The following is a 26,703-nucleotide window of genomic DNA, read 5'->3' as shown; positions in this document are numbered from 1 at the left end:
TGAGGCATTCAGCAGACCAATGACGTAACAGCGTCCGTCGGTCACATGACATCCAGCTGACCAATCGTGTGACTCTCCTATAGTCGCCTCAAAGGTGAGGGCGCTGTGAATATTATTAAAAAAGCTACCTAATAAACACAGTCAACCAAATATTTTGGATACATGATAAGACAGGGAGACCAAAAGTCCTCATTTGCCCTGATAAATGAATAAAAATGCCTTATTCTTATTTTATTTTGCTTGTGACGCAAGACGCAGCCATTGTGGGCAGCTCTTTATGCTGAAGGAGCAGACCAGAGAGCAGCAATGATTCTAATCTTCACACAGAATGTCAAAGTGCTGCTTTTCAGAGGAACTGAAGAGGAATTCCTCCTGAATTGAGCTGTATGTGTCAGTGTCTCAAAAGGGTGCCGGAGACCTCGGAGCGCACCGCACAGAAACATCGGAGTCTTTAGAAGCTGTGTCAGGTGAAAGGTGTTATGGAGTGATTGTTTTGTGTGTTATAAAGGCCTAACTGAATTATCTATCCATACAGACCAGTAATACCGGAAAAATATTCAATTAATAAGGATTACTTGAGTAAACTTTGGTGTGGCATACAAGGATCCAAGTGTACTGCTTCTTGGGAAATCAATGCATACATTTCATTCTGGGATTAATAAAGTATTTCTATTCTATTGTATTCTAAATGTTAGTGAACATAGCCTTATGGCCTAAGGCTGTTTAAAAAAATATATACAAAAAAACAACAAACTTGAACAACATATATAATCTTTATAAATACAATTGTTTTGTGATTTAGGCTACACAAAATATTCCAAGTCACACTTGCGACATGGTCTGTTACACTTGAAGTTCATTCATATGAGGATCAACTGAGGATGGAGACTATTTTACTAGCAGTAAGAACTGTGCTGAGATAAAAGGACAGAAAAAAAGTGTTTGAAGGCGTCATTGTGACGAGTATTGTGTAAAGTAAAAATATACTCTTGTGTTAAGCTACTGTGTCAGGATTAAATAACTAAAAATATTTATAGGTAAAAACATAGAATGGAAAACTAAGATATTATGTTGGAGACACAAAAATAAGACCATTGGTTGTATGTACCAAACAACAGAATGACAAACAAAATAACAAGTATTGCACAAGTACAACGAGACATCCATGGGCAACAATGAGGGGATTAAAACAAGGGCTGACTGAGATTTACAATTATTTAATTGATGTCAAATGTAGTTTACAAACAGGAAAGACATGTACCATTTCCAAGAATTTACAAGACACAAATTAGTTCAGACAGACTCCTCTTGTGCATGTTTTCAATCTTTGGAGTAGGTTTCCAATCAAGGAGGAATCCCAACGCGAGCGCATCGTCACATCCTGTCCCTCTGTCCAGTTTTCAACCCACACGGACGTGTTGCTATGCAAGGCTCGAAGAAAAAACGACGACAAGCCTTTCAACTGTTCAGTGTGGATGAGCTCAGCTGCCCGAGCTGACCGACTCATGCTTTTATTTGGCCTAAAATAAGCATTAGAAAGGATCCCAGAACTCACTCATTTCACTCTGGGAACTAAAGGCGGGTCGTTTAGTTTCTTTAACAGCAGGTGGAGATGATCAATAGACACTTTGAAAGGAAAACCAAAAGCACATGAACAGAATGTCTTCAGTACGAGGGCGTCTTCGTCACCGTATTACTCAGTCGATACTTTCCGTCAATGCCTTATTTTACCACCATGCTGTGTGAAGAGAACCACTCGGGATATTTGAGAAGTTTTATTTTTTCCGGGGTTTTTTTTTTTCATTTTTTTTTTTTTTTGCAGTATTTCTTACAACAATACAGACGTCACAGAATACATAGTTTTACAAACACAAAGCACACCACCACCTTGGCTGTTGATGCTGCTGCCGTAAAGGAGGAGAGGGGGTGGATGCGGCGGGTTCTGGAGGTTTCCAGTCGTGGCCGTCCTTTCTCCAGAGACACTTTCGCTGTCCGTCACTGCTTTGAAAGAAACTGCGAACGTTTTTTTTTTTTTTTCCTGTTGGTGTTGTTGCAGCACAGCAGCAGGGATGAGAACAATGGAGAGAAGCTTTCTTTTAGAGACACGTCGGGGGGGGGGGGGGGGGGGGGGGGGGACGACAAACTAAAAAGAAGTGTGGACACTGTGATCTGAGCATGTTGTTGGCTGCAACTGGCGGGAAGCAGAAGTGAAGGTTAAAAGAAGAGGCTCGGCTGGACGAGGTTTCAACGAAAGAGCAGCTCCATTGTTCGGCTTGTTTGCAGGAAATCTCGGGCGATGAGAAAACTAACACATCCTTCCTTGCTCTATGTTCAGATCTAACGTTTGTCAGGGAACGTAAAATTACACCACGTAAATCCTTGTCCATCTAGTCTGGAGTAGTTTATTATCACTTCTTTTTTTCTTTTTCTTTTTTAAATTCCTGTACAATCAAATAAAACTTCGATGGATCTTCATATGATCTTAGCTTTTTTTTCTCCTTTTCTTCAAAAATACAGAAGGCTTCTTTAGTCCAGCCATTTTTTATTATTTTTTTTAAATCCTCCAAACATAACCCCAAACCCTTCCAACTAAAAACAGGACTTTGATATTATATATTTCTGTGTGTGTTGGCATGTGTGTGTCTGTCTGTGTGTAACTGTGTGTGAACTCTATGTCATTTACACCCAACATTGTAAACATACATAGAACTATATTACATGTGCTTGCACTGCATCTTGTCAAGGGAGAAAAACTTTTGGTTTACTTCACTAGAACACCACAAAATAAGGAAAGAGCGGAGGGCGGGCGGGCGGGCGGGTGGGAGGTGAAGCAGACGAGGTGGAAGAGGGCGAGTGTCAAACTCCTTTTGAAGTTTGTGAGGTTATGCTTAGTTTGGTTGAAAGCTCAGTTTTAGTGGACAGGCTCTTTTTAATTCTCTTAAGCAACAGTTGCATGAAGTTTTCTCTCTGCAGTCGGAGCACAAAAACAAAAACAAACAAAAAAAAAAGCTCTCCGCCATGTCCTAAAAGTCATCGGCAGAGTCCGCTTTGTCCGGCTTCACTGAAATGTGGAATAGGAGCTCGCAGGGAAAAAGAAGGGATTGTAATCTGTGTTAAGAAGTTTCTTTCTGTCAGCAGGGCTAAGCTGGGCGTCTCCACTGACTCAAAGTCCTTCAGTGGAAGAGATAACCCAAAAGTACATGTCACTGCGGCGGGACAGGGGCCAGCTGACTGGCCGGGGGGTGGGGGTGGGGTAAATGGAGGGCGGCTCTGTGTGTTCGCACACGTTTGTGGTGTCCACATCTTTTCTTCTTTTTTTTTTGAGAGCGGCTCACAAAGCAGTCAAGTCAGAGTCATTCCTGAAAGAGATTCTCCAGCCGAGTGCTAAAGATGGCCGTCCTTTCTCTGAACGCTCTCGGAACATCTAGGAGCTGCTGATTCTGGCCGCGAGAGAGACCCAGAACGAACCAAATGACGACTGACCGGAGGAGGGGGAACGGAGGATGAAATCCACGATGGAGGAATGGACTGGAAGGGAAGGCGGTTGTGCTCTTTACAAGTAGACACGCCTCAGGTCTCCGGGCGAGGTGATGGTGTTGCACTGCGGGCAAAGCTTCTTGTTCCCCTGCGATGGACAGAGAGACAGGAATTTAGCTCGCGCATGACATTTGTGACAAACTAAAAAAGGCCTTTATACGTCGGGGATCCAACAACAAAGACAAAACTCGTCGGTGGAAAACTACTCCTCCTGTCCCTGCATTTCAGGCTTCTATAGACTCGACCATCTCTGTTGACTGTGGAAACACTACCAGTTACTCTCTGCTACACAATCTGCTGATATTTCACCACAATGCGTGACAGATGTTTTGCTGCGTGCCTTCTGTATGAATCCAAACCGGGCTGTTTTGCAGCACAGCGCCATCTCGCTGTGCTTCCCTTCAGGTCTCTCGTCCCCCCCCCCCCCCCCCTGCACTGCTTTGATCGTGTGCCATCTGCAGTAACGTAGCAGGTCCTAATATGCAACACAGGTCTGACAGCATAACAAGACGCAGACTGGGTGGTCTCTCCCACTGTCCTCCTTCCATCTTTCTGACACTCTCACAGTCAGCTCGCTCTGTTCTGCTGTTGGCGGCGGATCTCCGGGCGCATTCCCGCTGACAGTTTTCCACTGTGCAGTTGGTGCGCTGGCCACAGATACGTGAAGAAACAGAAATGTCAAAAGCCAACAATGTCAATAAATGAAGTATAGCTGTACTACTGCACTCTATAAAAAGCATGCTGCAACAACTATTAATATTATGTCACAAAGGTATGATCGAGAGAGGCTTTCACCAGTCTGTTGCGAACCCCCCCCCCCCCCCCCAGAGGATATGATATCTAGCACAGGTGAAAAAGAATGTGGAGATCTCACAACCAGGATGCTTGCTCTTTCAAAATCTCTGCTGGTCAGTCCAAATTTTACAGGCCTGTCTGACCCATGAGGATTTATAGGCTTCTTTTCCTGTAAGCCACTGAATAAACTCTTTGGGTGTGTGTGTGTGTGCAGGAGCGGAGGCAACTCAAGAGGCCGACAGATCTCACACGCTCGTGCTAAGAAGACCTGTTGCTCCAGAGCACTCAAAGCGGTCCTGAGACAAACAGCGAAATGTGATTTCGAAGAAAAAAAACAAGGAGAGTGTTTTTCAGTATTATGGGACCTGTGAGGGACGGCAAGCTGTGATCACTGATACCAAAATATAAGTTTAATTAAAATAGAACAAGCTCCAATGAGCTCATGAAAACTGCATGAGCAGTTTGGGGGTGGAAGCTTGGGAAGTAGCATTTCAGATGTCCCAACACTGCTTTGCCCTACTGGCAAAAATAAAAGCGATGGGGGGGGGGGGGTATTTTGCACTTAATTAGTCGGATGAAAACAAGAAGTCATGAAACATAAATTTTTCTCAAAACGCGAAAGTTACAATAATCTGATCATTTTTGGCAACATTATTTTAACCTGTATTTTGAGGCTAATTAAAACACTCAATCTATCGCCATTCTTCTGGATATTTTCTAATCACCAGATCTTATCAACAGATGATCAGTCTGCTTCGTATCGAAATTGGCCTGAATACTTGGCTACAATCCAACCGCAGGAAAACGTAGAACAAATTGGACTATTTTTTCCCTCTCTGACCAATACCTGATTCTTCTATGACCGTCTGAATAGAACAAATTAGATTTTGTTCAAATCAGATCTAGGCCACTTTTATATTTGGTCCTAATGGGATATATGTCTGATGTTTTTTCGAAACTGACATCAGTCTGAATTTCATTCAACTCTTAGGTCACGGAAGCTGAGGTCGGCATTACAGTGCTGCAGCAGAGAATGTAGGAATCTCAACATCCACATGTAGCTCCTGTACAGAGGCACCACCACTTCCGAATTTCCACCTCCTGTGTGAATGAAGGTCACTTGAGGACCACGGACGGGTCACACTGGGACCTTTTAGAGGTCACATGATGTGAATAACCATGCCTGCCCAGGCGACACAAACGGAAATTCTGCATCTGCGTCCATTTTTCATTCACACAATGTGCGAGGGAGTGCTCCTCCTACTTGTTTGCATGCCTGTTGTTGCGCCCGGCTCCCGTTTTGTGTGGGCAGTAAGCGTGTGTGGGTGTGTGCCCGTCATGCTGTGCTCCAGCTGCCTTGCTCATTAAAGCGGAAAAAGGGCTGGGCTGACGTTAACTAGATTCCCGGGCATTTACTTTGATCAGCTCGGCCCTCCCGGTTTTATAGCTGTCTCCAAGCTACCAGTTTAACGTCCCGTACATTAGACCAGTAATGGCAGTGAAGCACGTGGGCGCATGCAGACACTTGCGTAGAGACTACAGGTACTACGCGGCACATGGAAACAATAGAGCCCATTCAGGAATGCTTTCTCGCTCTACGAAACAGTAAAAGTCATTTATAAAACATGTACAGGTCTTATTTTAATTCAGTTGCTTTCAGTATTACATCGACTGAAAGCGATCAGATCATTGCCACTTCTTACAACACTGTCAGTGCCTCAACTGTGAGCTTAAAGGACAAATGTAACATGCTCATTAACACTTTGTAGACTAAAGAGGCAAAAAGAAATTGTCAGGAAAGCCTTGTCAACCTTTTGGGTATCATGAACTTTAGGCTTGAGAAACTAATAATCCTTCCTTATATAATTTGAAGAATGTAAAGATTTTAGAATCTGGATCAATCGGACTGGATCTCTGGTGACGTTGAGTCACTTTGAGATTCTTGTGAAGTGAATGTAAACATGTACTTGTTTCCCTATTTGTAATTGCCAATATCGCAAAAGGTTCATTTATGTTTCTGAAAACAATGTGGATATAATTAAGCTATGGGTGTATTGATATCATACCTTAGCATAGCCATATAAGGAACATGGGATTGTACAGAAGTATCACTAATGTTTAACTTGTTAGCTATCGTGAGTGAGCGTGGCGGTGTGGATGATGAGTAACTAATCTAACAAATCAGGTGAGACCGGAAAATTGATTATATCGAATCATTTGTGAGGGGAAAAATAGAGAAAAGAACAGTGAAGAAATCAGAGAAAAACCTCTCCTGGCGGCAGGACCAGTTTCTTCTCTGTGCTCCATTTACCACATTAGCAGCTAATTACACACAACTGAATAGATTAGACTAACTGGAAAACCTGTGTGTGTGTGTGTGTGTGTGTGTGTGTGTGTGTGTGTGTGTGTGTGTGTGTGTGTGTGTGTGTGTGTGTGTGTGTGTGTGTGTGTGTGTGTGTGTGTGTGTGTGTGTGTGTGTGTGTGTGTGTGTGTGTGAACCTGAGGCACCATGGAGGTTAAAAATGACCATTTTATTCTAACATTTTAACAAGCCTTTTGGGGGCTATTCCATCTAAGCTTTGCCCTCACTGAGATGGCGAGTATTTGCGTTGCCTGGATTGTGCGTGCCGTGCGAGAACGGGTCATTTGGGGAATATTTCGCTTTAGTTCCTCCCTATGGGGCATGAACACAAAGAGAAACTCACTGACTATGAAATGAGGCTGCAATAACTACATGTCATGAGGAGTTGCCCCGCAGCACAGATGAGAGTGTGTGTGCGTGTGCGTCCGCATGCGTGTACGTACCAGAGTCCTGAGCCAGCATTCTTCACAATGGACGTGCCAGCACTGGATGGAGGTCAGCGGCATCGTGTAAGAATCCTAAAACACAAACAAGCGAGCAGAAAGCGATGACATTACATCAAATACATGCCTCACATACACACACACACGCGCCAGGTGTTAACCTACGACCAACACTGTGCATTCCCTGACCCACCAACAGCATCAAATCACTAACCATGGAACAACACAACCTGCAGCCACAGAATCACTGAGCAAGGCAGCGTGGGGGCAACTGAACCGGCAACCTGCAGGTCACACACACATACACACATGTGTACAGACACAACACCGGGCAGGCAACGGGCAGAGGAGGAGGGAGGCAAGCAGAGGGAGGAGAAGATGGGGGAAAAAAAAAAGCCATGATTGAGCCCTGCTGGGGGCGCTCTTTTCTGTTTCACGTGAAAAGAACGGATATGAGGGAGGAATGAGCGGGGGAGGGGGTGGAGCGGGAGGGTGGGAGTGCCTTACCCTCCGTAGGGGCTGTGGGAGGAGCCTCTTTATGCCGCTGCCGTAGCCACCAATCACAAGGCCCCTGTACAGGCAGTATAGGCCGAGGGGGAGGGACTTAGGCTGCCTCTCTCCGACCTCATTGGCCAGTGGCCGGCGCCCCGGCCACGCCCCTATGCTCTTGATCTCCAGGCCTGACTGGATAGCAGGCTTCCTCTGCGGAAGGAGGAGGGAGGTAGGGGTGGGAGAGGAGAGGGGGGCGAAAGGTGGCAGCTAAACACAGAGCCCGACTTGCACCGGTCGCGCACACTTCAGCACAACGAGGCAACTGACAAACGTGAGTGTGGACAATCACACACAGAGCCACAGGCAAAGGTCACAGCCGATGATGGACATTAGGCCTCTTCCCGGTTCAAGATGTATGAAGACTGAAGTGCTGGTTGAAATGTATGGGATTCGAAGCAGCGCCTCTGTGTGGGAGCAAGACTGAAATGTTCACGTTTATAGAGCGGAAATAAAGCACGGAAAGGAGCTTGATGACTAATTACTGACTGACTTCAGTTTGATTGTTGATCTGATAAAAAGCAAAAATTTAACATTTTGATTTCTTAAAAGAAAAATACGATTGCAGAAAGTGATATGATTTGCAACACCTGAGCTGCAACAAACCTAGAATAATAGTGTTCTTTTTTATTAGTAGTGTGCAGATCAAGGTTTGATTGACACAGATATTCCCATTATTTTTCATCCTGATTTTAGCAAACAATTCACGAAGGCCACATCTTATTTTCCAAACAGGCCGTAAGAGGTAATGACCAGTGAGTCTCACTCTATAACTTTGTATCCGACATCTGCTTTTTTAGGTCTTACCAAAGCAAGTAAATAAGTAAAAGCAAATACAAAGTATTTTCAGATAAAGTAACAACACAAATATGCATTTTTCTTTCTAGATTGACCAGTAGATGGGAGTAGAAGTCCACTGAGCACCTGATCTGCAGTATTAAGGCTTGAATTACTTTTTTTTTTTTTTTACTTATAGCAATAACAGAAAAGACAACCACAATCTATCTAAAGCTGTGGAGTATCTTCATGTTTCCTGATCACAGCTGTGCAGAAAAATCAGCTGCTGTATTAAAACATAAAGACCTTCCCATCCAGCTCGTGGGGGTAATCGGATGACTTTTACATCACACACACAGTGACAGGGAGGGGGCGCAGTGACAGGTTGAAGAGGGACAGAGACGGATTAAATGGAGGGCGGCTCTGTGTGCTCGCACACATGTTTGTATTTCTCTCTATGCATCGGAGTGTATGCGTGTGTGTTTGAGATGAGGGACAGTGACAGATGAGCAGGGAAGAGCCGTGTGTCCGTGGAGCAGTGAGTGATCGATCGCTGTGCCTTGCCCTCTGTGTCACCTCAGGCACCGAGCGACCTTTAGGAAGCACGAGCGTCAGTAATTACCCGATTCACACACACACACACATACACACACACACACACACACACACACACACACACACACACACACACACACACACACACACACACACACACACACACACACACACACACACAAGACACCCGACACACACAAGAACACAGGATGCCAACGCTGCATTGTCCACAAGTTTGTGAGGACGACCGGATGGGCACTTGACACAAAGTGGTGAGCACAAACTGATGTCGGGATGTAGCCACAGCTGCATCTCAAGTGTCTGACCAACGTGAATATGGCCCCTCATTCTTTCTGACAATGTTGACATGTGGCATATTTTATTGATCGGCCAGTCCAATCCAATCAATCATCGCTATAAGATGGGAAGCACACTGGCCATCTTCATACCCAAGGACAGCAATACTTACACAAACATGGCCATGGATAAAAGATTATGCTTTCATAACAAACAGTCCTCATGTGAATCAGCTGAGGTGGCCCAGGGTGGGAAAGCTTAAAGACTGAACTTTTGCGACAGAACAGTTATTTAAGCGTGGATGCAAAGCCATGCAGGGGCTACAACCAGCACAACACAGCACCAGCACACAAACAATGACAACAGCAACTGAGGGAATGAGATGCATGTATTTCTTACATGCACACCAATGCATCACAAGTATTCCGCATACAATACAACACACTGGCTTCCTTTCAAATTAAGATTTAGTTCCTCGACGAAAACTAAAGCAGCTGGCATACATTGTTGCTTGACTTCAACTGAAGCTGTATAACCTTCAGATGTATGAAGTGAGCAATATGTTTAATGAGCATGTTTGTTGCATGGATTTTAAAAACAGATCCCTGAAGATTGTTTGGAAAACCACATTCAATCTGTCCCTCTTCCTCAAGACAAACTGTGCCGATATTACCCGATATCTCTAGAAAAGCTGAATACTGCACCCTCTGAGACCGTCTGAGACACCATGTGATACTCACCATGCAGATAAGACACTTGTATCGGTCTCCTCGCAGGATCTGCTTCTCCAGCTCTCTGATTCGAGCCTTCAGAGCCTCCATGGTGGTCGCCGTAGACTCCTCCTCTGTCACCCTGAGGTAGAGAGAAAGATCTGAGTTGTAAGGTCAACACGCAGGACTTCGAGTTAGGGTTTCTGGGTGAATTTTTATGTTGTTTTTTTTTTTAAAGTGACACATAGAAAATGGTGAAAAGTCTTCTGGATGACAGACAACTACAACAAAGCAATGTTGGGTCTTAGAATGAATGTTTTCAATCAAATCATGTAACGATGCCATGTGAAGTTTACCATTGTTTCTCTCTGCACATGTTCAGTCTGTGCCGTTTGACCTTTTCTTCCACTTCACCTTTATTATCTTCGAAGCTCAAAAAACCCATCTTACTACAAATTCATCACATCCGTCTACTTTTCTTTCTACGGCCATCTTTCAACGTTTGTAGCGCAGGTCCCCACTTCCTATGTGTCAACCTCCTAACTTTCCCGACTTCAACTCGGATGCCCTTTTCTCTCTCTCTTTTCTCTTTGAACATTGCACGTTCACCTCTCGTCCTCTATAACTCCTCTATTGTGTCTGTGTCTATCTCTCCCTCGAATTTATTTCCTCGCTTCGGTATTTATTTCCTCATCTCCGCACGTCCTTGCTTCGTCCCCCTTTCATACAACTCTGTCCATTATTCCATCCGGCGTCCTCCCTTTCTTTCCAGCTTCTGATTAATGTGCAGCAAGATAACAGAAAATGTGCATTTAACACTGTCCGACAGCCTATGAAGCAGCCATAACTAAATCAATACGGCCAACGCGCAGACCACAACGCTGCTGCTGATGATTCGGTGCAGGGAGATGAGACGAGCCGAGCCAGCTGCAGAGCTGCAATAGCTGTGTGTATATGTGTGTGTGTGTGTGTGTGTGTGTGTGTGTGTGTGTGTGTGTGTGTGTGTGTGTGTGTGTGTGTGTGTGTGTGTGTGTCTATTTATGGTGATGTGGACATTTTGCACGCTGATAGCTGGCTGATCTATGGTATCGATCTGGATGGGGAAGGACAAGCAGGGAGAGCGAAGGGAGTGTGATGGCAAAAAGAGAGCAATAAGTGGCTCTGTGTGTGTGTGTGTGTGTGTGTGTGTGTGTGTGTGTGTGTGTGTGTGTGTGTTAGGATGAACCATTCGTGGGGCACCAATTGCAGAAAACAATAACACACTTCTAAAACGCCGGATTTCTACAGAACGATTATTTCTGGTGACACGTCCAAGGTTTTACATGAATTTCCTTTGATTCATATCATCAGACAAGCTCATTAAAATAAATTGAATCAAATCAAAGATTAAATTAAAATCAAACATTTCAGGCTTGCCTGGAAATCAGCAGGCTCTTCAAATACCTCAGGGTTCACTGTAATATGGAAACTTTAACAGCTTCTCTGTCAAGGAAAAGATTTGCCTTGATTTCTGCTCCAAATGTTTCAATATTACTCCTTGGCCACAGGGGAAGTTGCCAGTTTCTGGACTAAAAGGGTGATTCAATAAAAAGAAGTAGTTGAATCCATCCAACATTTTATCATTTAAAGTTTGGTGGATCTTTTTTTTTTTTTTAATTCATCACATGGACGGGAAGAAAGGGCAGATCTAAAAGCCAACTTCCAGATCTACTTAACCGAGTCAACTACGATTGGTTTCACTATAACAAAGGGGTGGGGTTTATGACCTATACTCCAACCAACCACTCGGGGGAGATCAAGAGGCCCCAGCTTGATCCGACGTGTCCATCTTTAGCTACAGTCTATAGTACAGTCTCATCAAACATATCGAGCACAATAAACGCTGATCGAGCCCAATCGACACATCAAGGCAGCCCGACACTTTCAATTAGAAACCAGACACCTCCACTGGTTCCTTTCCTGAACCTCATCATCATCATCATCCCTTGTCTATAAAGATGTAGCCTGACTCGACACCCCCGTGCCCTATAAACTGCTTTACCCTCTCCTCTTATTAGTACCAAGGCTGTAAAAAGCCATTTAGCCTTGATTAGCCGGCTAGCTTATAAAGCAGCAGTGGACTCTGGGCAAGTTGGTGCTGGACGGGTTTGTCCCACAAACAAGGCAGTCTCTTGTCTTTTTTTTTTTTTTTTTTTTTTTTTTTTTAACAACTCCCATAAATCCCTTTTGCTAAGTCGTCCACAAAACTCAGCCAACAGGCTTCTAACCAGGAATGAAGTTTTCCTCTGGCTAAACTATAGTTCACAACATTTAATATTCATTCCGCCCAGCTGATGTAGAAAAAAAAAAAAAAAAAAACTCCAATGACACAGAAAGCTTGTTGATCTTCCTCAATGCAGCTGCGCCCATATAAACCAGGGGTAGAATGGAGAAGTAAGAGGAGAGTGAGGTGAAAAGATTTAATGAAGGTAACGGAGAGAACAGGATGACTTCACAGGGCCAAGTAAAGGAAAGACAACTCTCTGGGGCGAAATGTGACAGGCGAGCAGACAAACAGCCTCTAAACCAACAGGACCCACAAGTAAAAATCCTTGAGTTTTCAGACCGTTTTATGCTGTTTGCGTATGCTACTGATTTAAGCTGGCTCGAGGGGTTTTCAACCTGTACACTCTCTGAAAATGCATCCAACACTGGCACTCCGATTTAGAAAACACGTCGTGTAGACCATGACAAACAAATTCAGGGTTCAACTGGGGTCAAACCTAAAATGTAAAGTGTCACTGGACAAGAACGGCCTGTGTGAGATTAACTATTATACACATTGGTAGAGCTGCACTTTAGTGAATTCATTTCAATTTTTGTCGGTTGAAGAAATTAGCAAGTCAAGGACTGCTTTCAATCCGAGATAAATGGATGCATGGGTACATGCGTCTTCTTTATGTTTATGTGTTTAGGACTTTTGTGGTCACACTGGGATGATGCTCTGGCGAGCGAGGCTTTGACTTGTGGCCTTGGTCTGAGGACCTGGCGTCATAAAACCTCAGGAACTAATCTGGAAATACAACCTCCATTCAGCAGCAAGCTCCCAACTTAGTTACTGCCCAGTCGGGCCGATCTGGATGATGCGTGCTTCAATGTGACAGAGAGAAGTGAAATTTTGTAGAATTTGTGGCTCAAGTCATCCCTATGGCAACAAGCGGACAAGAAAGCCTGACACACAGATAGATGGCTCAACCTCCCATCTATTTAGTGCTGTGTCCCAGATGCGTGTGAGGCTATTACTCATCGTGTGTGTGTGTGTGTGTGTGTGAGTGAGTGAGTGAGAAGCTGAAGATCTCCACCATCCATCTCAATCAGCATTGTGTTTTAATCTACTGTCAACTACATTTTATCCTCACTCTGCTTCTCTCAATACAGAAACAAACAAATGATAAAATTACATCCCAATTAAGGGTTAAAAACTACTACTGCATTATTTTTCATTAAATGTCCCCTCTACCAGATATAGATACACACCTCTTATGTGCTTTAAAAAAAAAAAAAAGTAGCAGTAAATCCCTTTAGAGCATCATTCTCCTCTGCACCCTGTTAACCGAGGCCTTAACTACACTGACACACCATGATAAAACATTTAAGTCACTATTGATTTCCCCTGCCTCTGCCCCGATATGCGCGTGTGTCTATGTGTGCGGGCCTCAGATGGCAAAAAGCGGGAGGGGGGGGGGGGGGGGGGGGGGGGGGGGGGGTGGAGGGTGCTTGTAAGTGCCTGAGAAGAAGTGAGATGGAGGACAGAAAGAAACGAATAAGAGAAAGAAAGAGAAAGAAATGTGGCTTTGCGACGCTACAATAAAGCGAGAGACGGAAAGGCAGACAGAGACTGGGCAGTGTGTGTGTGTGTGTGTGTGTGTTACACTTAGGGGCGGGGGTGTGGGGGGGTAGAAATCTAGCTTCATCACTTCCAAATTGAGGACAGATTCAATTATTTGCAGAAACCACATGGAAATCTCTCCGCATTGTTCCAGCTGGAGCTCCAAATTTGGCAGCAATCGCATTGGCGGCATTGGAGAGGCCATTTATCTTAGAGGAGAAAAGAGCGTCTCTCAAGCAGGGTACGCGTATATGTACGTGTGTATGTGCGTGTCCGTGTGCGTGGAAGCTCATTTATCTTGCAGGGGAATGAGCAGGGGAACGAGGACGCCCCGGGAGGCGACCAGATCATTACCCATCTGGGATCAGAGACAGGGAGAGGGAGAGGGCGAGCTTCCACTAACGCTGCCCGGTGCAAAGCCACACACACACACACACACACATATATGCACGCACACATGTACAATGTATCAATGTAACGAAAGGAGACAAATCTCATTTTCATTTGGGGACGGAGGGGCACAGAAGCTCCACAAATACGTGCATTTATAGCGGGGCAGAGAAGAGTGAGGCGGGGAATTGTTCCAGCCAGCCAGCTGACTGCTTGTTCCAATGCAATCACTCAGCATCTCGTTGGCCTCCTTTAAATGGATACTTAGATTAAGGCATGTTCTGCTCCAGGTGGCCACTAAGACCGCAGATAGAGCATCATATTGTCACACACACACACACACACACACACACACACACACACACACACACACACACACACACACACACACACACACACACACACACACACACACACACACACACACACACACACACACACACACACACACACACACACACACACACACACACACACACACACACACACACACACACACACACACACACACACACACAGAATCTGGGCCACAAAACATCTTGCAGTATCTGAAGAGAAATTAAAGAGGGTGTTCTCTCTTCTTAGTGTGTAAAGCAGAGACCTTACTTCACAGCATCCTTCTTTGAAATTGAAACAAGAGCTTTGGTGTAATAGACAAGCACATCAAACGTTTTGCATAAGAAACTGGACTCAACAACAGTCCGGAGAAGCCTGTCTTCAGTCTTTATATATAGTGTGGCTGTAAGATGTTCATCATTATTTTTTGTGAGATAGGAGAACAACAAACAGTTTGGTCACAAATTGAAGACAATTTTGCAGTATATGTGGATGCAGCTTTACTCTTTGAGGTATAGCTTACTTAAACCTCAGGCTGGTCATTACAGATTTTGCAAAAAGAACATTAAATGTGAACATTTCTAATAAGGATGCATATATACCAAAGAGATCACACAGTTTAAATCTTGCTGGTCGAGCCCAAATGGCAGAATCTATCCTTACAACTGATTTGAAGAAACTATGTGTGCAAGGGTGAACCAAATCAGTGTTTTTGCACATCACCAAACTGATCACACACACACCCACACACACTCACGGAAAGAAAATGGGACAACTGAACCTCAGACAAGCACTTATCAAATGCATCGCCTCACTCAGCAAACAAACCCGCAGCTCCTGCTCCGAGGTGCTGCCTCTGATCGATGCACTTCAAGCTGCTCTGCTTATTCACCAGTTATCCCTTCTGCCGATATTTAATATGCGTCACAGACACACACACACAGGAAGCCGATTGATTCATAGCAGTCAGCCTTCGTAAAGCTGAGGTTGTGAAAACTGTAAATGTGCATACAGTGAAGAATATACAACGTATAACGTTATTCGATGTATGTTTTATTGTAACTATAAAGAAAAGTCTTGAGGAAATGACTCAAGTGGAATGAAATGAAGTAGATTTGTCAGTTTAAGTAAGGGGAAAAAAAGGAACAAGACTCCCACTGTGTGTCGGCGTGATCATAAACGGCAGAGGATATTCCAAATACATGAAAGAAACCATCCAACTCTTCGCACGCCCGTACATTGAAATGTACTCCTTTTACCTATGCAGGGGACCGAGTGTGTGATTATTAACTAGTGGCAGAATATGAAAGAGGAGAAGGAAGTGAGAGAGAGCTGGAGGGCCGAGTGTCTGGAGAAAAGTGAATGATTGTACATTTTATGTCCAGCTGGTCAAGTTTAACTCAGACAATAAAAAAAAAAGTTAGGCCTTGATAAATTAAGAGTAACGACATGTGTGGTGTTCTGTACGTTCGTCCAACTCTTAAACTTTTGTTTAAAACCATGCAGTGTAGAATATAAAGCTGAAAAGTCATACTATACTTTTCACACTGAAACGTACATCGTTATTTATGGAGCTCACAATGTAGCTCTGTGTAATTAGGTATAGGGATGTGTGTGTGTGTGTGTGTGTGTGTGTGTGTGTGTGTGTGTGTGTGTGTGTGTGTGTGTGTGTGTGTGTGTGTGTGTGTGTGTGTGTGTGTGTGTGTGTGTGTGTGTGTGTGGCTTACTTTTCAATCTCGCTGTTTTTACAGGTGCGTGGGGCACAGGAGGAAGAGGACGAAGATGAAGGAGTGCTAGGGTCTGTCTTGCTGCTTTCTCCATTGCTTGTTGACGGCATTTCTGCAGACACGAGAGAGAACCAATCACACGTTTGACAGTCAAACATGTTTGTTGTCACCATGAGCTACAAATGAAGTTCCGGAACTAAGAAAATATGAACCATTCTTAGATCAGGGTATCTGTGTGTATTTCACCGGCAATATTGAAATCATAGTATTACACATATCATAAATGAGCTGGAATTCATTGAATATCCAGAAATGTCAATGAAAATAATTAGAAATATTATTCCTCATTCTCTGAGACTGAAAGAATATCAATGGTGTCTGTGCTTCTGAACCACTTTTACCTTGAAATATAACTTTACCTTCTGATATCTTATGTTACAAATGTGTGAATACTACAGATCATTTCGATAGCACTCCCCACAGTGAAAGGAATAGGTTTGTAGTGTTGGTTGCTATATGGAGTAAAAAGTTAAATGTGTGCACTCTTACCATCGCTGGCCCATTTGGAGAATTCAGGCGTTATTCTGTTAGAGGGCATCCCACCGCTGCAATACAAACACACACACACATAATATGAATGTTTGGTCCCCAGTGGAATTGTGTGAATTTTACGACAAGGCGGTAAAGAGATGAACCGCCATACTTGAGTACAGCTCCTCGCAGCGCCTCCCTCTCCCGGGCCTCCCCTTGGTCTTCTCCAGCTCCAGAGCAGGGGATGATATCAGCCTCGGTGTACTGGGCTTTGCCGTACTCCAGTGTGTCGTCTCCGTCCACGTCGAGGTCGGCGTCGCTGTCTGCTGCACTCTCCTTGATACTACACGTGGCAAAACCGGTTCCTATAAAGAGAGAGAGAGAGAGAAAAACCCACACATCAATAACCCTAACCCCAATATTTGTTAAACAAATGAAGAATATGACAATAGACACTGGAAAAGCAACGGTGCAGCCATTCAGGACATATCGACCTTCAATATGTAGAAAACTTGCAACCAGCTTTATTCACCTAATTCAAACATTTTGATTAAGTCAATAATTCAGTAAGAACAGATTGTCTCCAACATTAAAACCCAAAGTAACAGGTAGAAAAGAAGTTGAGATCAAACCTGCTCGATTGTGAAAATCTCCCACTCAGACCTAAAACTTTTAGCAACAATTTCAAACTTGAAGATGTTAAAATTAGCCCCCCTACAACTTCACTTTTTCCAAATCAAATTAACTCGTATAACCAGAAACCAGGAGAGGCTGAGGGAGATTTGGTCAGACACAAGACAGCGAGGGGCGGGGGGGGGGGGGGGAGAGAGAGAGAGAGAGAGAGAGAGAGAGAGAGAGAGAGAGAGAGAGAGAGAGAGAGAGAGAGAGAGAGAGTATAGACTCGGGGTCACGCGATGAAGACTGACACCTTGCCCATCAATCTTTGAGCAGAGAGAAAGAGGAGTCATGGTGTGTGTGTGTGTGTGTGTGTGTGTGTGTGTGTGTGTGTGTGTGTGTGTGTGTGTGTGTGTGTGTGTGTGTGTGTGTGTGTGAGTGGCACTTCTATAAACCTGGTGATGAACGCTCAGACAAACCCTTACCACTGCCTGACTGCTCCCTTCAGCTCCACTTAACCACACCGCTAGCTGTGTGTGTGGCTCCGTCACTTAGAGGTGTCTTTTCAATGTTTGTTTGAGACTGTCTGTCCCTCTGTCACTTAGGCCTCGTCTCTCCAACCTCTTGAAGGGGTGTGTGTGTGTGTGTGTGTGTGTGTGTGTGTGTGTGTGTGTGTGTGTGTGTGTGTGTGTGTGTGTGTGTGTGTGTGTGTGTGTGTGTGTGTCACTAATACCATGTCTATCAACTACACAAAGGTGTGTATGTGCGTGTGTGTCTACCTGTGACAGGCCTGACAGCCATCTTATTTACAACTATTCCAATTTCTACAAGCTCTCAGCTGGACTAGTCTTCCTGTGCTGTGTGTGTGTGTGTGTGTGTGTGTGTGTGTGTGTGTGTGTGTGTGTGTGTGTGTGGGACCAGACAGAGTTGACAGCCATCCTATTTAACCCGCCTGTCTCAGTCTGTGAGTCCCAATACTCGACTTCCTATAACAGTTGCTCTCACTGCAGTATGGTATCTTTGTCACCGTGCAAATCAGCTACTGGCCCTCGTCTCCTGAGGTTTTTCTGGGATTCAAACATCTGCTGCAGCTTTTCTTCTCACCTAACTCTGTAATTCACTTTCACTCCGAGAAAAAAACGTAAATGTATGGATGGATGGGAAGGAGAGGAATGTGAGCATGCAACGACTAAAAGCCGCTGCGGTAAAACGCGTTTCACAGCAGGCCGATGGTTTTTAGTGATCATATAAAAAAGACCTTTTAATTTTAATTTGGTCTCTGCGGTGAAGGAGAACATATGGGAACAATGGCTGGGCAGTGTGAATCTCACAGTCGGCTCAACTCCTGAAGCAATATTCACTGCATGGCAGCAGAATAGGGAGCATCTATCTGTTCTAAGTAGCAACATAATAGTGAAGTTTAACACTTGTCGCTAACTTTTCTAGGAACTATCACTCAAAAAAAGCGTTTCTGAGAGAATTAAACATGAAATCTGGCTCGTCCTTCTTTTCTCAAGCGATACCTCGACTTTGTGGAAATTTTTTAGCCTCCCGGGATAAAATACGGAAAACCTTGACACCATCACTGGAAGGCATCATATGACTGTGAGTAACTGAGTACTATGAGGTACTAAAACCTGGGCAGTAAAAATGATGGAGCATAGTGCTTTAGCTTGCAGCCCCCCCATGATTTCTTGTCTGATCTCAGAGGCAACAGGTTCGGGTCTACTTGATACCTGGGAGGGACGGCATGGTGCCATCAAGTGACTTGATCTGCTTTAAAACATTATGCAATGGAGTTCCTGATTTTTAAAAACAACAGATTGCACTGACTCTAAACTAATATAGCAGGATTGCTTGTGTATGTTGTATTTTACAACACAGAGACAGAACAGGGCGCACAAGAATCAAGGTAGTGATCACCACTATGAAAGGTGTTATTAAACTAGAATCATTTCGCTTGCTCACTTCACGTCAATAAAATGAGACACATCTTTAAGTCTTTGTTCACAAGTGAAGCTTGCATTGTGATTTTTAGAATCTCATTTCCAGACAAAAACGACACTCAGTTGAATCCCAAATTTATTAACAGGATAACCCCTAGGGGGTCCTACAACAAGCAATAATTCAGTCAGTTTATTTCATGCTACTCTGACTGGACCTTTGCAGAGTTTTAATCCAAGTCAGAAGTCTCTGGATGCACTTGTTTTGTTTTTGTTTTAACAAGACTTCCTTGAAACTCTCAATTCATTGTCGAACCGACCAAGTCAAGCCAATGGTGATCCCTATGCAAAATAAGACATTTTGGGATTAACACTGCTAAACAAAGACAGTTGTTTTAATCTCAGTTCCAGCTAAATGTGAATTAACCATGACCGAGCTTTAAAAAATGTGCCTTTCCTGGAAAGACTGATGCATTTGCTTGCAGCGCAAAGCTGAAATTTACCTGGCCTGACTCGCAGCGAATATACTGTATGTGCAGCCTGTCTGCTCTGTGTGTGTGTGTGTGTGTGTGTGTGTGTGTGTGTGTGTGTGTGTGTGTGTGTGTGTGTGTGTGTGTGTGTGTGTGTGTGTGTGTGTGTGTGTGTGTGTGTGTGTTTTCCCTCTGCTTCTATCTGTCCCTTTAAGCAGTCTTGGCAGGCCAATCTAATCTGGCCAAGGAAAGGTCAGCCCCACTCTAACCGCCTTTCACTCACATTATGCATCGACGCCCCCCCGCCTCTTTTCTTTTCCTCTTTATCACTCTTTTTATTCCTTTATTTTTTTTTTTTACATCCTTTTACTTAATATTTCAAAAAGCGCTTCTTGCTTTCTTGTACCTATTTTTTGACCTTCACTCTTTAAACTTCGTCTCAATGTCTCCATCTCTTTTCTGTACTAGATCTGTTCAATAAACAGAGGCTGAATCCACTCATACACACTACACACACACACCTCCACAGCCACCCTGGTCTGCCTCATTATGACAACCACCCCCTGGATTCTGCTGACTCTTTAACATGCTTACTGCACACTTCATTCTCGGGGTTACACTCGCCGTGACAGCAAGAAAGGAGACCTGGACTTTACACGGACGTCACCACCACAAGGCTACAAGTGCAGATCTGAACAGGCAGGCAGGATCAAAGGACCCATCAGGCTGACTGGCACCTCGGCTCAGCCAATCCAATGACCTCAGAAACATCCCGTTACCATAGCAATTATCGAGACCCCCCCCCAAAAGGAAGCACGGGAGGCGTGTCAAAGGTCATTGCACTATCTTTCTGCCATTTACAGGTCAGAGAGCGAGAGGGAGAGGCAGAGTGATGGGGAAAGGGACACAGACACAAAGACATGAGACGGTCATCTTTGAAGTCCACTTACAAAGGAGAGATTTCTCTTCTCCTCAATCCCTCTGGGCAATCTCAACTGGCAATAATCCCTCTCTTCTCCTCCTCCGTCTCTCAGGACGGTCCCATATCAAACCTCAGGATCTGCCGGCCTGCCTCCCCGTCTGCCTTTCATCTGCCTCTAACGATTGTTCCAACTCTTGTGCTAAAACTTTTATTGCCTTCCCGAACTCGATAACAACGTTAGACAAATAAAAAGCATGTGTAAAACCACCAACGTGATACAGTTTGAGGAATCCTAAAATAAACAGCATCTAAGAGATGGAGATGTGTTACCAGTTATTGTGAATCCTGACAGGGTTATCTGGTTGAGGACCACAAATTGTGTTATATTGAAATAAAAATAACTGTTTGGGTAAGATGAATCCATCTTTAAATTCTAGTTAAACCTTCCCATTTTCAATATTAGCTACCAATCGGAAAATAAACGGCAATGCTCATGCAAGAATTCTATATATTGTCGTTCTGTGGACTGCACACAGCTTAAAGCAGCACCATTGAGCGTACGAGCTGTTAAGTTTCAAAAACTACAATTATACTTTAAAAATAAAAAAAACGTATTCTGAGAAATACTTATGTTTCAGGTACACACTGTCACAAAATGTTAAGCTGTCGTTCAAATCCTCATTTACGTATTGTTTGACTGTAGAGTTTTGTACAAAAGACAAATGTTTCTGTTTTCAAGAGGTTAGAAAGATTTTATAACGTGTAGTTTTAGTTTAACTGAAAAATTAAGACTGTATAAAGAAATGAGAAGAAATGTTTAAACAAACCAACAACAAAATGAAAAAGAAAAAACGCAGTTTTTTTTTTTTAATGCTCTCCAAACTTTCCTAGTACACGGACAGTCTAGTAGACAGATAAAGAAAGCCGTCTGTGTTAAGTGGGTCTTTTCAACCTGGCTAAGCCGGTACGAGACACAGGGAAGTCTTCACTCGCACAGAGTTGAATCATAAACTGATCCTGTTCGATTTCGCCCCCCCTCCCCCTCCTCCCCTCTCCTTTGAAACGGCCCGCTCCCCCTGCCTTTTTTTCCCCACCGCGCTCTCAAAGAGAGGAAAGGACGGTGGCACTTCACAGAAGAATAGCGCCTCTCTTCATCTCGCCAGCTGAGGAGACCCCCCCCCCCTTGCAACATCTCTCTATCCGCCGAGCCAGCCGCCCGCTCATGAGAGCCTGCTGGATCCACCAGCGTGTGTCAGAAGCACTGAGGAGCTTTCAAGACAAAATCCACCTTCTGAGCCTTCTGCAGAGTGAGTGTGCGTTTCAAGTTGCTCTCCCCGGCCCAACTCGGGTTAACTGTGCCACATCACACGGCGCCCTATTAGAGAGCGGCAGAAGGGTCCTGTGTCTGCTCGTTCCAACGCCGCGAGGAAAGGATGGAGGGAACGCCGGGGAGATGGATAAATGGGTGGAGAGGCCGCCTCCCACCCTACGAGCCTCACTGTCGAGATTTAGTTGAGACTTCAATATTGATCTGCCTTGTCTCCTCTGGCTCTGGGAAGGGGGAGGGAGGCAGGTGAAGCCCAGCATGTGTGTGTTTAACAACGGATCGAACAGGGGGAAAAAAGAGCAGCGAGCAGGAAGAGGGACACATGAAAGTGGCGAAAGAGCCAGGGGAGTCTGAAGCGGCCTCTTAGAGATGACAACAGCGCTTTCCCCTCCATCCGCGCACACCTGGATGCCTCGTCTCCGTCTGCCTTTTTATTCCTGAACGGAAGGCACGACGGGGCGCCAATGTCAGACACAATTAAGAAATTATGTGCAGAGACTACAACCCGCGCTTTGAACTCATGGGGGACAAAAGCACAAGACAGTCAAAGTGCCATCTTATCGAAATAATATAAAGATGCTGTTGGAGTTACAGTTGCTCACTGGGACACCTTTATACAGTCATGAAACAACTGTTTGATCATGTTTTCCACTTTTTTTTTTTTTTTTTAAAGTAATTCAATGATGCCAATCAAAATCGTATCCAGGTTTCAATGTATTGAATTTGATCATTAAAACTAACATAATTTCTAATGCAAATGTCAAAAAGGTGATTGTTGGCAAGTTGCCCAGTTGAGATTAATGTAAGGTGACCTGCCGACAGTAAAAGGTGATATTAATTTGGAGCCACAGAGGTTTTCACAACTTTTGACTTTAGCATTTGGGGTTAAAGAGCCTCGCTCAGGGACTCATTATTTTAAACTTACTGATCATGGTTTAGTGGTACAGTACTTTTGTTATATAGCGACAACGCCGTGGGTTAACCTCGAGGCTGAGCCTTTCTGTGTGGACTTTGTATGTTCCTTTGTGTATTCAGGTGTCCTTCCATCGGCAAAAGTCCTGGATGTGAGGTGACTGAACCTAATTTTCCCGTCGGTGTGAATGTGTGTTTTTGTGTCCACTCACTTCACCCAGTCAGCTGGGATCGGGTGGAACCCCTGCAACCCCAAACCCGAAGACGCATAGATCATCATTTTATGAGCAGAAACCACTTTTTACAACGTTTTTGTCTCCTATAATGTCACTTAATGTGCCACCTTTTGGCTTTCCATCTGTCATAGCACAAAACCAGTAAAACCAAAGAAGGGGAACATTCTATAAACGATGCAACAATAATCAATTAGGAGACGAATCAGCAGATTAACCACAAATGAAGATAATTGTATAACATAAATGCAACCTTTTAAGTTTGATTAACAATGGGACGAGTTTTACTCAAATTTGTAGAACGAGGATGAGACGCCGAAAGAGGTGAGAGATAAGACGGAGAACTGCAGGTGTGTTGTGTCACAGAGCTGCTGCCATGCTCCCCCGGGACCAGCTCGCCCATCCAGTTCTATAATTGCATTTCTGGACACACACACGCGCGCACACAGAGTGGTGACCAGCGGGTCAATTGCCCAGCTAAATGTGTTTTCCTTCCCCTCGCTAAGAGGGTGATGCGGGGGCCGGGCCGAGCCAAGCTGAGCTGGACCGGACTGACCCCGGGACGCCACTGGACCACCGGCACCATTACGGCTCCCTGGTCATTCCACAGTGATCGCACCGAGCTGACGGAGCCCACAGTGGACGGGAGCGCAGTGTTTGATGGATGAGCAGAGAAACAAAGGAGGAGGGGAGAGAGGGAGAGAGAGAGAGAGGGAAAACAAAACGGTGCCGAGGCAAACTCTTTTGACCTGATGTGACCTTGGAGCCGTGACGGCTGGATATCTACATCATCAAACAGCGTGCGCGCGGCCAACAGACGACCTGACGCACGCGAGTGTGAAACAAAACCAGCACTGCCAAGTGGTATGAAGCTTGCGCGTGTGTGAGTGTTTGTACCTCTGAAGCCTCCCTCCAGCAGAGCCGTGGCTCTGATCCTCTTCTGCCCCGCCCACTCGTACTCCTCGAAGCCCCGCCCATTCTCTCCGTCCATGTCTGCGGAGTCATCGTCAGCTAAGGCACCCTCACGCTGACGCACGAAAACACACACAGGGACACAGTCTTAATGCATCGAACCGAGGAAAACTTTTTAGAAACACAATGCTGTAAATCAATGATGTTGTTTAAACTATTAAAGTAGTAAAGGACTCTGTGGCGTCACAGTTTTTTTTTTTTTTTATATAATTTTTTAACAAATTTGAGGCGCGGTGGATTAAAAAAAGCTACATTTATAGCACATTTTTACCAGAAGTGGAACTTATCGACAAGATGCTGCATCTTTAAAGCGTCTGCACAGCACATAAAGATTTCCAATGATTCCTCCTCTGTGGGGAGGAATCGTTCTCAAGACGACAGAGTGAATATTTTTATTTTCACTGTGCTGCAAGAACACGCTCATGCTGATCTGTTACCAACTCCAACTGAGATAAATGGAAAATAATCATTAAGATTAAATGATGTAATAGATCCGTCACGGAGAGCTCGTTCATTGAGCTGAACCACCAAACAGCATTTGTGTAGAAAACATGTATTCCGAGTCTCGAGCTAGCGCAACGGACAGGTAGATACAGAAACAGGTGATTAGTGGTGATCATTCCTCGTAAATCCGAGGGGAGGCTCTAGATGATACAGAAGAAGTAAGTGTGTCCGACTGTGACAGGAGAGGAAATCACTGCTCGATGGTCAAAGAGAAGACAAAGGTCGGGATCGTGTGCACATGTTTGTGTACACGTGCGTCCGGGCTACATCTACAGCGCCATGCCAGTGGAGTTGATGCAGACACGTCATATAGGATGAACTGGAGACCCAAACCACTTGGCGGTTGACATCACAGTGTCACCGCCGTGCTTTTTAATGTTGTTAAGACACTTCATCCAATATGACGTGACTGCGATACCGCCATGTGAGGAAAGTTAAAAGAGGTGGTTGCTACAGGTCGGGTTCTGGCGGCATCGACAGGAAGAGGAAAGGTGACCGGAAGAGACGGGTTCAGAGGCCGCCCGGCGGGCGGGCCGGCAGGGTTCAGGCTCCAGATTGTACTACCTGGATCAGGCATTGTTCCACATGTCTACTCATCTCCTCCTCGCTCCCAGCCAAGGGGGCGCTGCACAGCGGACATACCTGCCCCCCCTCGTCAGGCTTCCTCCTCTTCATCTTGCCTATACGGGCTGCATGAACAGAGGCAGTAAGGAGAAAAGAAAGGGAGATAAATTTATAATGCTGTTCGTGGTTTGCAAAGATTTCAGCAATGACATCACCCATGCACGTTCAAGAAAAGAAAATAAGAAGATAGCCTCACTGGTTTCAAGGCATGGGAGAGAATATTAAGTCTTGGTTAGAGAGCCCCGTTTGCTTTGGTACTGACAGTCTCAGTCATATAAAAGCCTGCGTGGATATTCAAAATGACGAATGTGGCTAAAATTGCTATCCTCTTTAATATACTAGGAAAAAAAAAATGGATATGACAATCTGAAAACTGTTCCCAGTTCTGTCCATGATTCCTGCAGCCCTCCACCCGGGGTCCTCCTCCCCTCCTGTCGCGGCTTCACCAGCACACACGCATTTAATTAGAAATTTAACAGAGCAGAACAGCCGTCACCACACCCGCAGCCTCTGTCGTTTTTTCCCTAACTGCAAATGGTGCGCGGGGGCATTAATTCTCAGCCGGCGGGGGACGCTTAAGCCGAAAGGGACTGCGTCCAGGGGTGGAGGGAGAAGAGAGACGATAAACCAGAACGACAGGAGGGGAGAAAAATAAAGGACGGAGGAAAACCAGAAGGAGGAGGAGAAATGATTATTTGGGCCGAGCAAAAGTTTTTACGTCGAGTGCCGCCTTGGACTGGAACGGTTTACAAATACTCATATTACTGTGATTAACTGCTTTTTTTGAGTAGATATTTTACTAAAGCTGAAACACAATCCACAACATGTAATCTAATTTTCTGCTCGAGATTGACATTAGCTGTACTTTATGGTTTGAGAGGTGTGCTTAAACAAATATATTCTGTCCAGGTAGATTTATTGCATACCCAGTGTTGACAAGATAATCCTTTTTTTTTTTGGTTTTGTTTTTTGCAAAAAGTACATTCTACCTTTACCAGAGTATTCCTTTTTATTAATGGAGACGAAAGCCAATAAGGTAACCTTCTGGGCTTGTAAAAATGTAATGGTAAAACATAAAAAGTAGGGATGTTAAAAACCAAGATTAGCTTTCACCTACTTTATCAATTATATATTATAAAGAACTCCATTCAGAAGTACAAACAAAATGAAAAAATAAAATAAAAATGGAGTCTGGATTGAGTGTGAGTCTGCACATCAAGTGTGACACACTTGAATATTAGTGAACAGAAAAGTCGAGCCGGGACAGAGACACTCGAAATGATAAAATGCTGGGAAGAGAGCAT

At 44.5% G+C, this 26,703-nt stretch overlaps 1 protein-coding gene across 7 annotated transcripts in view; it reads right to left on the bottom strand.

The window, feature by feature from the left end:
* Nucleotides 1-1,204: 1,204 nt before the first annotated feature.
* rnf220a (ring finger protein 220a) overlaps nucleotides 1,205-26,703 on the bottom strand; it is a gene marked incomplete at its 5' end in the record, with an annotated part of 145,471 nt that continues 119,972 nt past the window's right edge. For 2 of the 7 annotated variants that reach the window (XM_080471082.1, XM_080471084.1), the window contains 8 exons: nucleotides 1,205-3,625; nucleotides 7,138-7,212; nucleotides 10,056-10,167; nucleotides 16,347-16,458; nucleotides 16,896-16,951; nucleotides 17,050-17,242; nucleotides 24,197-24,326; nucleotides 25,340-25,464. In XM_080471082.1, coding sequence (XP_080327208.1) covers nucleotides 3,554-3,625; nucleotides 7,138-7,212; nucleotides 10,056-10,167; nucleotides 16,347-16,458; nucleotides 16,896-16,951; nucleotides 17,050-17,242; nucleotides 24,197-24,326; nucleotides 25,340-25,464 — 875 coding nt within the window. In that variant the 3' untranslated portion in view covers nucleotides 1,205-3,553. Of the gene's footprint in view, nucleotides 3,626-7,137; nucleotides 7,213-7,644; nucleotides 7,840-10,055; nucleotides 10,187-16,346; nucleotides 16,459-16,895; nucleotides 16,952-17,049; nucleotides 17,243-24,196; nucleotides 24,327-25,339; nucleotides 25,482-26,703 lie in introns of all 7 variants that reach the window. The other 5 variants (XM_080471079.1, XM_080471080.1, XM_080471085.1 and 2 more) reach the window with 5 other exon arrangements.

Source organism: Lipophrys pholis, assembly GCF_963383615.2.
Source record: "Lipophrys pholis genome assembly, chromosome: 1".
Classification (NCBI taxonomy): domain Eukaryota; kingdom Metazoa; phylum Chordata; class Actinopteri; order Blenniiformes; family Blenniidae; genus Lipophrys; species Lipophrys pholis.
The sequence above is the reverse complement of the archived record's forward strand: the minus strand, read 5'-3'. Positions and strand labels throughout refer to the sequence as shown.